Source organism: Macrotis lagotis, chromosome 1 (genome assembly GCF_037893015.1).
Source record: "Macrotis lagotis isolate mMagLag1 chromosome 1, bilby.v1.9.chrom.fasta, whole genome shotgun sequence".
NCBI lineage: Eukaryota > Metazoa > Chordata > Mammalia > Peramelemorphia > Peramelidae > Macrotis > Macrotis lagotis.
Window position 1 is genome coordinate 628,907,747 of NC_133658.1, and position 12,335 is coordinate 628,920,081.

Genomic DNA, 12,335 nt, shown 5'->3' on the forward strand with positions numbered 1-12,335 from the left:
GTATTTAATTGTGGTAACATTTAAACACTCTTTATATTAAGAAGCTTATTAACTTTAATACCCATTCCCAAATCATGTCAGATAGATAGGGTAGAATTAAGGATAGGCATGTCATTTTGTTATTAATCATGGTACTTTTTTGAATGAAATAATCTGTTCTAAACACTTCAATTCTATACCTGATATTTAAGGAAAAATCTATTTTATGAATAAAGGGAAAGAGGAATCAAAACAGCAATACTGAAGTTGGGCTAAAATGATTAAAGTACTTATTTAAAATCCTCTTCTTCAAAAGGCATTCTTTTCCTATTCACCCAATAAATTTCTAAAAGATCAGAAATTGTGCTAAGAATTCTAATACTCTGAGTATCACTTTTGATTATGAAATTTAACAAATTTTGACTGTCTAATAACACAAAGAACTTTTTTCATTAGTCACCCTTAGTTAAGTTAATAAAGAATTATAATAATTCAACAGGATATTCATCTATCAGAATTGAAGAAACCTCCCCCTCCACCACCCACCACCACCAGTACCAGTTTTTTCCCTTCGTTTTAGGAATGGAACTATAGTCAAACAGCTCAAAATATATTTGCTAAAATTCACATTTACCTTAAATGTAATTTAAAATAAAAAATATAGTAACATTAAAATGAATACTTATAACCTTACCTTTTGCTATGCAAGTATTATTCTTTTCTTTATAATTCTGGTCACACACACACTTATATGACCCTTTCATATTAATGCATTGATGGGAGCAGACACCAAACACCAAGCATTCATTGAGGTCTACGGGGAGAAAAATTATTATCATTCCTAAATGAAACCTACAAGCATGTTGTTCTAACAAAGGGAACTTTTGCATCATATGCAACTTCTTTTTTGCTTCCTTAATTTTCTATTGTGAAATGCCATTACATCTCTGAATAAAATCACTTTTATATGTTTTTGGTTGAATTTATCATGGCTTTCCCATAATTGTAAACTGCATCTCTGGCAGCAATTTAGTTTTAATTATTTATTTTTTTGCCCTGACTAGTAGTAATTATCAGCTCACCCATTTCAAACATTTTCAAGTATCTTCATGCATCCAAATCGATATTATCTGATTTCCCTTTGTTATCCAAATACATCTTTTGCAATTGCTCATAGTTAGAATTTCTAACTAAAAAGTCACCGTATGACTTCTCTTTTGTTTAGCAAGAATGGAACTCAAAGACTTGGGACCGGACCTGAGATTTCTACAGCAGAGGTAATTCTTTGGTGGTAAGCTTCTCTCCACTATTAAAGGTTGGCACTTCCTCAGCAATATGTGGGGCACAGTGCCAATAATGTCAGAGGTGAAACTTTACTAAGGTCTTGCTTATGAGACTTCATCTCTATAGGTTTAGACTTAAGATTTTAATTGGTATAGTGAATTAAATGAAAATCAGTACCTGCTCTGAAACTTATTAATATTTGATATTTATTTGCCTGGTATCACTGAGAGAGGATGTCACTTGTAGTCATATGTATTGGAAGCAAAACTTCAGCTCTAGTCCTTCCTGTTGTAGGTAAGCTCCCTTTGCACTACAAAATCATCTCTTCAATTAGATGGACATTATTTGTCTGATTCTACATTTCTATAATATATTTCAATATAATATGATTTACCCCTCTTTATCATTAAAAATCACTATAAATCTTTTGCAATTTATAGAAAGAAGAAACCAATGAAAAAAATATCAGGGTGCAGGGCAGAGAGCTTTATTAAATATGTTAATTCAATTCATTTATCATTTCTCAAACACACACACAAACCTATCCTTTGCTCATCATGTCACTTTGTCTTATCTTTAATCTAGGCATTGTAAATTCTAATCATGCGGCTTTCAAAACATATTGACTGGATGATTTTAGAGAAATTATGTAACCTCTCTTAGGTTCAGAAATCTCATCTGTAAAATGGGAACAACAAGATGGGTCCCATTCTGATTATGATTATTTCAAAGCAAATTTCAATCACATATATTCCTACTTAATGCCATGTAAAGTGAATATAAACATTATGGAATATTACTGAAAATATCATTCAGTAATATCCCCTTGCATTCTCATACCCAGTCAGTACAATTAACATTCTGATAATTAAATAAGGAAGTTAATTCCATGACTGAGTAAAGAGTATGTTGTTCACAATGATCAAAAAATAAATCAGACAGGGCAATAGGAAGTAAAGGAGAGGGCATTTACCAGTTTGAAAAATCACATAATCTGCATTAACCTTTTGTAAATCTAAGTAAAATATATTCACAATAAGAATTCCTATCCAGAAGAATATTAGTAAATCATGACTATGCCTTAGTCAAAAGCTTGTCTTCAGGCCATCTAAAATATAAATCTATTTTGCTAGGAACATTCATCGATTAAAATTTTTATGATGATTAAAGTGAAATAGCATAAGTTATCATAACTTTAATCAGAATACAAAGAAAACTTATGAAATCTACTTTCACCTATTCATGCTATTAGAAAAAACAAGAACACTATACTGAAGATCTACTTTTTCTTCTTTTGCCACCCCCACCAAAAATAATCACACAAAAACAGCAAAAACCCCCCCAAAAACCAGCAGCATTCAGCTAACTCTAAATTATGATATATAACTTACTTATTTCCTGTGACTGTCCTATCAGTTTAGTGTACGTCATTGGTTTAAAATCAAAATGTATTCATGACCCAGAATATTTTTATGAGTTACATCACCCATACAGGAAAAGAACTTTCATAACTCTATAGAATTGGGTCAACAAGAATATATTCTTTCTTGAAATGAACCTAATTTTCCAATAGTTCTTGGAATAGAAATTTCTTTATTTACATTTCAAAACCAAAAATGGAACAAAACAATCTAGTTCCTCCAGGTCTGAAGCTTTTATACAAAAGGCTTTGTATCCTAAATGACAGTTCAGCAGTCTAACAAACCCATGTTTGACCCAAGAGACTCTCCAGTCTCATAAGTAAATAAAGTATCACATTATCACATACAATTTTGATGAAAATCATTCCATTGTTACCTTACAATTTAGCAGCTTTAGGATTCATCTTATAACCCAAAGATTTAAGAGCAAGCTGTTTATGAAATGTACTATACCTTCACACTGTCTGTTTCTCATGTTTCTCTGAAATCCAGGCTTACACCGACAGAAAACAGATGTTTGTGTTTGATTGCAATATGCATCATCTCCACATGGATTCACATTATCTTCACAGGTATATTCAGTGGGAACTAGGATTAAAAATGTATGGTCAAATCAAATATATTCTAATTCCTAATGTGGGAGCTTTGCATCTTTTTTATTTGAAAATTATATTAATTTTCTCCCTGGATTGTTCTTTTAGTATTGCATAAGATTATAGTTTTCATTCCTTATGATCCCTTAGTCCTTAGAAAGATGCATAAACAGAAAAAAGTGGGTTAATTTACAGCTAATATAATTTAGATGGAATATGTGATGGTGTCATTAGCCACAACTTCAAGCTGTTACCAAGACCTGCTGCTAGTGGGAACCCACAAGAACATCCTATTGAGAAGGCATTATTTTATAAAAGGAAAGGTTAGAGAGGCTTTTTATAGTAGAAGGGATATTGCTTCACTCTTTTTCTAAATCTGTAGCACATTGTGGCAGTTTTCTAGAGATGTAGCAGGAGACAGTTTTCTAGGGACATGCTTGAAAAGTGAACACGATTTCTAAGTCCCCAGGAGTTAGTGTTTTTCCTATAGATTCCTATAGATTAGGATACATATCATACTGAGTCTATATTCTTTCTATACTGCCATTTCTTGTTGGGTTATCATCATTTAATGAGGCATAACTCCAAAATGACCACCAAAATTCAAAGTCACCAAATTTATTTTATGTATATTTTAAAAACAGTTTCTATATGCCATTTAGTCATGAGCTTAGTGATTTTCTCCAATCAAGAAAAATTAGATACTCAATAGTAACAAAATGTAAACTTACTAACACAGGATCTGAACAACTAAAACTTCTTAAAACTCATCCTGAAGAATGAAAATATGCTTTAAACAAATGAGAAATTACTGATAATACAAAAGGTGAAAAGGATTTTCATTTTCCCCATGATTCAAGATAAATACTGATTTTTGTATTTGTCTGAAATATTAGTTTTAAGCTTTTTTGTTTGTTTGTTTCATAAAAATGTTTCTGGCCAGGGATTCAAAGGCTCAAGGTAGAGCTGTTATTTGAACTTTGAACAATTTAATGAAAGTACTTATTTAGATTTTATCTTCCCTCCACCCCCCACCCCCCCACTGTTAATTACTTAAATCAATTTAAGGGATTCAAAACAAAGGACTGCTTTAACAGGGATGAAAGGATTGCTTTAAAACAGACTTTGCTTACACCAAGTTGCAAGAAGTATCTTTTTGTCAAAGTAACAAATACTGAAGTAATTTTTTAGGGAGATGGATCTAAGCATAAATCCCCAATTATTACTTTTACTACAAATTGGAATGCCCTGAAACAGAAGGTAGCAAGTTCTCATCACTGTAGACCTGTAAGAGGTTGAATAGACACTTGTAATGGATTGTATGTTTGAATAAAGTTTGTACTTAAGGACCTCCAAAGTGCTTTCCTTCCTCTGAGATGCTACTTTAGTTTCAATCACAAAGATTACAACTCTCCAGATCATTTTACAAGAAACTGAGGCAAACAGTGTTAAGTGATTTGCCCAGGATCACACTGCCGGTGAGTGTCGGAGGCCAGTGTTTGGACTCCAGGCTGGGTATTCTATCCATTCTACCCACTGTGCCACCTAGTTGCCTTGACTTAATGTAGCCTAACTCTTAAGCAAACTCACCTGTTCTACAGCCTTGTTCATCTGAACCATCTCCACAGTCATCGAAACGATCACATTGTAGCTCCATGGGTATGCATTTTTTATCAGTACAGGCAAACTCATCCTTTTTGCAAGGTCTTGTTTTAAATGCAAACTTATCTATGAAATTATAAACAAATGCAATAAGTAGTTTAATCATTTGATAAGTCAACAAATTTCACTGGACATTCATTACATGCAAGTGATAATAATAAAAGATATGATGAGAAGATCACAGATTTAGAGCTAGAAGGGGCCTTGGAGATGTTGGAGTACAAGCCTTTCACTTTACAGTTGAGGGAACTGAAGCACATAGAAGTTAAGTAACTTGACCAGGGTTTCATGGCCAAATAAATAACAAGAGGATTTGGTCTCAGGTATTCCTAACACAAAGTTTTCTTCCTTGTCCATGGTATAACACTGCATGACACTGTAGAGCACTGTATAACTCTGTATAACACTGTATAGCAAAAGTGTCAGATGTCATCCATAGGCTTCACATGGTTTCAAATGCTCCTGAACATTCCCGGAAACAGATTAAAATATAATTGTGAGATATTTCATGAAATAAAAATGCAATAAAACATAACATTAATTTTAAAAATGAAATCAATATGTGACTTCAGGGTCTCTTATGTATAGATTAATGGTCTCCATTTCTATTTGGTTTTGATACCTTCTCTTGTATAGTATGTTTGTTAAATGTTCTATATCTATATATAATTACTCATTGGAATATGTTTTCATCTACAAAGATGAATTTTCCTATACTAGTAGAGACTGTCAGTGATTTATTTGATAAGTGAGAATTTATATAGAGTAAGGGACTTGCCCCAGTAGTAAATTCTAGAGTAAGAACTTGAATGCAGCTTTCTTTCCACCAAATCAGACTCGTTTATCTAACATAAACATTTACATCTACACTGAAAATATATGCATATAGAGGCAGCTGCAGTGGATATGCTTTGAGATCAAGAAGGTCTTAGGTTTAAACCTGGCCCCAGACGTAGAATTTCATGACCCTAGACAAGTCACTTACCCATTTTGTGCCTCAGTTTTCTTCATCTACAAAATGAGGATGATAATAAAAAGCACCATATCAAAGTTTTGTTGTGAAGGTCAACTGAGTAAAGTGCTTTGGAAATTGCGATATATTATATTTGTATTAGTATTATGTCCTTTGAAACAGTCTATTGTAGAAACTCTGCAAATTTAATAATGTTCAACTATTTTAATCTATTGCCATAAAGCAAAGCAGCTGCATGAAAACTCTCAGACCACATGTAACATCTTTTATTTCACTAAATGGGAAATTTGAATTCAAAACCTAATAACCATTAAATTAAGCTTTCTATTATCACTAGTTTGGAATGAATTCCAAATGAAATAGCATTACCACCACAATGATCTTCATCGGAGTTATCACCACAGTCATCCATCTCATTGCAAATCTGCTCAGGTCGAAGGCACACACGATTGTTTCTGCATCTATGGGGGCGGGTGAGTGGGCATGGAAACTTTGCTGCAAGAAAGAAACAATTTAAATAGTCATCTTTTTTTACTCCTTTGATTTTTTTTTTGTTCAAATGGGTGTTCTACTTCTTTTTATTGTGGAAATTGTCGATCTGTGGACACTGGAAAAAATGTAGTATTAGAAGCTTCTGCTTCTGATTATTTCCATTAACCACAAAAAATATTTGTTCCTTGGCTAATTTAATATCATCATAAAGTCCAGGCAAATCTAAGATTTGACTGTATAATAGAGGACCTATGAAATAAGTAAAAGAGCCAACTTTCATGCTCTCACTTTTAGATGCCTTATCTTAGTTGACTTCACTCAGTGTACCACATTAAATTATGCTTATAATTTATACATGGTGTTAGGACACAACTATCCCAAAGAGCAATTTCACACAGCATATGATTTTGAGAGAACATATGTTATAGGCACCATGTTGCATGTGGAAAAAAATCAGGCCTCCTACTGAAAAGAAAATGAAATGAAACTCATCACTCTAGAAATACTAGAACTATAAACGTTTCTATACTCTCCTCCTCTGGAAAAAAAAATATCGATCTGATTGTATACATGTGTGTGTGCACATAGGGAGATTTTAACAACTGCTATTATTATTTATGAATAGTTGGAATATAGGAAATGTTCCTTCCCTATCTCACTGTCCCCCCACCTCTCACCCTCTTTTTTTCTCCCCCATTTCTTCACCCCAATTTCAAACACAGGAGACCCAAGGGAAAGTACACCTCTCTGAGTTATCTGAGTTATCATATGGCTTTATGACAGCTTGGTGTCAGGGGTCCCCACACTCCCCCATGTATACCCCAAATGTGTTATATAGTTTCAGCAAGTCCACTCAGATCTGAAGCTTAGATGGAATCTGGAGCATGGTTCATGTCACTCCTGGGTCCATCATAAGTCCTCCATTAGAAAGTTGTATTCCTCTTCTCCAAAATGTGAAGTTGTATAGAATATGCTAATAGCTTCATAGAATCAACCTAGGGATTCTACGCCTTTGGGCAGTCCTGGGGAAATCCTCTCCTAGAGTTACTTCTTTGACCAGGTGGGACTCAAGCTTATCTTATTATTTTTTTTAGCCCTACAATAAGTTATTTGTGCTTTTTTTTCATTTTAGTTCTGTAGAACAAAAAGAAAATGAAAACCTTTCCACACTCAAGCAAATCCCAAATCATGCATCTAACTCAATAATGCAGGATATCTAGATTGGAAAATATGTGGGCCATGCAATCACAACCATTACATTTCATTCTAATTCAGAAATATAGTGATCTCAGCATGGCCTTTTCTGTCTTTTAAGGTTATAGGGAAGAATGGAATGGGGACTGGGGAATAAACCTTTGTGCTATTGTCCCTGGAGTGAAAAATCTCTACAGAGACTTTTAAGCTGTAAATGCTGTTCCTGAACATAACCTTGCTTCATTTTTTCCTTCATATCAGTCTCCAATGTCATTCCGTCATGAAATTCAGCTTTAACTTTACATACCAAATAGAACAAGGATTTTAAGTAAAATTGAGGTTTTTCTCTTCACCTTAAGTGTGATTTAGCTGTGTCCAAAGTGGTTACATTTTCCATTAAATTAAAGGTGAAATTGTGCTCCCACACTAATATAAGATGTGAAGATTTGGGAAAAGGGCAAATTGAACCTGGGGAACATGGAAGAAATTCAGCATTCTGATGATCTGCACACATACAATTATGTTTGTTGCTTGGTTCCGCATGAAAGTGAAAATAAATGTCAATGAGGAGCAGGAATAAAGTGAAGCAGCATCCATTTGCAGAATATCAGGGATGGTGAACTTGTAGATTTAAAATGTTAAATAACTCACTGTTTCATCTTTCTGCCTCAGAAGTTAAGTTTCCTCTATTCTGTATCTTCTCTGAATTGTCATAGATGAGTGATGGAGATGGATGATTTCTTTATTTGCATGTTTACATGTATGATTGTATTTCACTCATATATCCAGCAGTAATGGCATTAAAAATAGTTTTGTATGATGGCAGAGTCCTTAATGACATCTTTGCTGATAACATTTCAACAGGGTAAATCAACTAAAATCATCACATGCAGAAGAGGATTGATCGATTGAATAGAGTAAATATATGTGAGCACAAATTTAGGAAAACCATAAAATGTAAACATTATTATTTCTATTAATTGTCATGAAAGTAATGGTAATTTTCACCCATACAGCCCCTAAACTGAAATTTTTATTTCTTTGTCCCAAGTTCATTGATTCTTTTGGGTACATTATATCTAAGGGGAAAAAAAAAAGTGAGAGCTAATTGAAAAAAACCATACCACACATTTCAGGGACTTCATCAGAGTTATCTCCACAGTCATCTTCTCCATCACACACCCAAAAATGTAGTTTACAGAGTGTATTATTGCAAAGGTACTCATCAGCACGACAAATATTTCCACCTTGAATAAGAAAAGAAGGCATCATAATTATTATAATAAATGTTATAGTAATATATATACTATATATTACATATAGCATTGTTATCCAAATTGTTATTGAGTTTATATTAAATACTAATTATATTTTAAGAACAAAGTTTTCAGTGTTTCTTGTGTATAAATACATATATTTTTCTTTGAATAGCTCTTAAAGCAGATAATATTAAAATAATTTTTAAAATTATTAATATTATACATTAAGTTTCTAAATAATACTGTAAGGAGCAGAGAAGCTCTTATCTCAAATTTTTCATATTATCTTATCACATTTTTATATTCATGAGATGAATTTTCTCTTGCTTTTCAAATATTCACTCACATCCTACACAATCTTTACAGTACAGAAATTCAAAGACATTTAAATTTTTAAAAGAAATAATTTGAATTAAAAAAAATGTGCTGTGCTGGCAGGCAGAAATACTTTTCTTTAAAATCAGTGGGGAATTTTTCTGTTGCTGGGATACAGACACATTGGATTGTTGAAAACAGAGAACACCAAGAGGGAAGGGGATGGGAGGTAATATTTTCTACTGATTTTATATTACAATAAGCAATGGACTTTTAAGGACAATTAAGAAAGTCCCTACAACCTATCATTGCTCACTTCTGCTATAGAAACTGGATGAGACTACTTGAAAAAAATGCATCAGTTCTTACAAATAAATTATATTGGTTGTCTAAAAAATTTATTTTTAGTTTGTTCAAAAAGAACTAACAAAGAACTAATAAAATTGGAATATGGCTTTTGAATGAGATTGTTTCAATTCACACTATACTAGGACATTTTAATATACAATGATTTAATCTGTCATTCAAATGTGCTGTCATTCTAACAATCACAATAACTTTTTCTTATTTATACTCTGAATCATTTGACCATCATGATGGTCAATTTGATTTCTAATGTAGACATGGATTCAAAGGACCAACAATGTCAGAAACTCAATACTATTATGTATATCAATATCTTTACTTTTATATGCTTGTTATTTTCCTATATGGATTACAAATAATTTAATTTCATTGTTTCCAAGTAGCCTGTGGTACTACTGTAAAAAAAATGTATAGGCAATAAAGAAGTTTTAGCTCTATCCTGAGCCAGATCACAAGTCATATTTCTGCTGCTAAATTACCCATTGCAAAAATTCATTTAGCCTCCCTATGTCTCAGTTTCCTCATTTGTAAAATAAAGGAGACAATTAGATTATGCATTTCTTGAAAAAAAAATCTTGTGATCACCAAAATTTCTGAGAAAAGAGATGCTCAGGGTAGAATATAAAAAAACATGCCCTAAGGGAATGCAAAATTTAAGAGAAAACTTACTACATGTTATGTCTGTATGTATATGTGCATTTGTATAATTATATGAGATAAATATGTAAACATGTACATCAATATTTAAAAAATGAAGTGATACATAAATTTTGAAGAAATAACTTTTGACAAATGGAATCAAGGAAGGCTTTATGGAGGAAATGACATTTATATCAAACCTTGAAAAGTAGCTAAGATTTGAAGAAAAAAAATTGGGACTTGTAGTTATTACAGAGTCTCACAGTTGGAAAGTGTCTCAAAGCCCATGCAATCTTATTCTTACCTCAAGTTGGACAATTTGCATGTAAAATATAGTCTTTATCTGAAAAACTCAAGTAAGGGAAAATATATCAATCATGGCAGCATGTTTGACTTTTGTTCAATTCTAATAGCTAGAAGCCTTTTTTTAAAATCATAGTGAATTACTAAATCTGCCTTCCCAACACTGTTTTTATATTCTTTCTAGTTTTTCTTTTCTGGGACTGACATCATATCTAAACTCTCCTTCCACATTAAATATTTTCAAATATTTGAAGACTGTCATATGTTTTCTAAGTTTTCTTTTCTCTGAGCTAAAAAAAAAAACAAACTTTAGTCCTTTCAAAATATCTTTTTTTTTTCAATGTGGTCTCTAGTCCCTTTGCCAATCTGGTTGCCTTCCTCTTTATATTTTTTTAATATCCTTCCTAAAATGAGATACTTCAAAATAGATATAACATTTTCAATGTAGTATGATTGGACCAGAATATAGTAGATCCATACTTACTTCTGATATTTTGAATATTATTACTCTTACCTCAACTAAAGATTGAATTGGATGACTTTTTTTTTAACACATCACATTGTTGAGATTTATTCAATCAAATGAACAACTGATAAAGATTTATTTAGCTATCATTTAAGGTATTTTCTCACCCAGAATTTTCTATTCCAGTAAGATCATAAATCTAGTGTCTGCTCCTATCCCTGTGTTCTAGGCATGATAACAGTTTACTGTTAACTCACTCACTCTTTCTCTCTCTCTCTCTCTCTCTCTCTCTCTCTCTAGGGAGGGTACAAAAAAGTAAAGGGAAAGGCTTAAAGACTGATGGAAAAGATGATTCTTCGGCTAAGCCTTGAAGAAAAATGGGGTACTAAGTGTCACACAAGGAGTGAGCAGATTTTAAACGTATAGGAAAGCCTGTGGAAAGGCTGAGGAAGGAGATGAAATTACATGCATAAGGCACAAGCAATTAAATTAGTTTAGTGGAAGCAAACAAGGAAAGGAGCATGCAATCAATATGGAAATATAGACTGAATATCAGTTGTGAAGATTTTAAATATATTGATAGATATGTGTATGAATATATGCATATATATACATATAATGAAGAGAGAGAGAGAGAGAGAGAGAGAGAGAGAGAGAGAGAGAGAGAGAGAGAGAGTAGAGAGATGGGGAGTTTCTTTTCTCACCTCACTCAGACTTGAAGTGTGGGGACTATTCACAGACCAGATTCTACTAGAGATTATTTGCAGTTTCTGATCAAGACAATCAAATCCTTCCTTAGGTAAACTGATGCTCTTTCCTACCTCCTCCTCCCTATCTCCTCTCTTCTGGAGTCCCTCCATATTATTGTTGAACTTCGTGGGGTCATTCAGCATAGAGCACATTTCAGAATTCTTGAGTTCAAGAAATTTTCCAACCTTTGGCTCCCCAGGTTATGGGATTATAGCCACCCATTTCCATGATAAACGTGAAGCACTTTGAATGCCAAATGAATTAATATTTTATTGTAGCAAAGAGGAGAGTTACTAAAAAGTTGAAGCAGATCTTCATTTTAGGAATATCAGTTGGGAGAATCAATCAGAAAGGGGAGAGATTAGAGACCAATAGGTAATTATTTTAGTAATGCAGGTGAGAAATGATGAACTCTTGTATGAATTTAGAATTTAAGAAGAGAGTGGTTACATCTGAGATATGATGTAGGGATCATTTGGCAAGACTTGTTGGTTGACTACACACTGTGATGAATGTAAATGAAGAAATTAGGTTGATATTGAGGTGGTGAACTTGGGGGGACTAGAAAAATGAAGGTGTCCTCAATAGAAACAGAGAAGTTTGGAGGAAGATTGTGTTTAGAGGAAGACTGTGTTTAGA

The 12,335-nt window shown here is 32.9% G+C and overlaps 1 protein-coding gene across 4 annotated transcripts in view; it reads right to left on the reverse strand.

Annotated features, from left to right (window-relative positions):
- Positions 1-12,335, reverse strand: part of LRP1B (LDL receptor related protein 1B) — a 2,479,914-nt gene that overhangs the window by 171,619 nt on the left and 2,295,960 nt on the right. For all 4 annotated transcript variants that reach the window (XM_074215080.1, XM_074215079.1, XM_074215078.1 and 1 more), the window contains 5 exons: positions 8,723-8,845; positions 6,282-6,407; positions 4,868-5,005; positions 3,138-3,272; positions 674-793 (listed from right to left, as the gene is read on the reverse strand). In XM_074215080.1, coding sequence (XP_074071181.1) covers positions 674-793; positions 3,138-3,272; positions 4,868-5,005; positions 6,282-6,407; positions 8,723-8,845 — 642 coding nt within the window. The remainder of the gene's footprint in view (positions 1-673; positions 794-3,137; positions 3,273-4,867; positions 5,006-6,281; positions 6,408-8,722; positions 8,846-12,335) is intronic.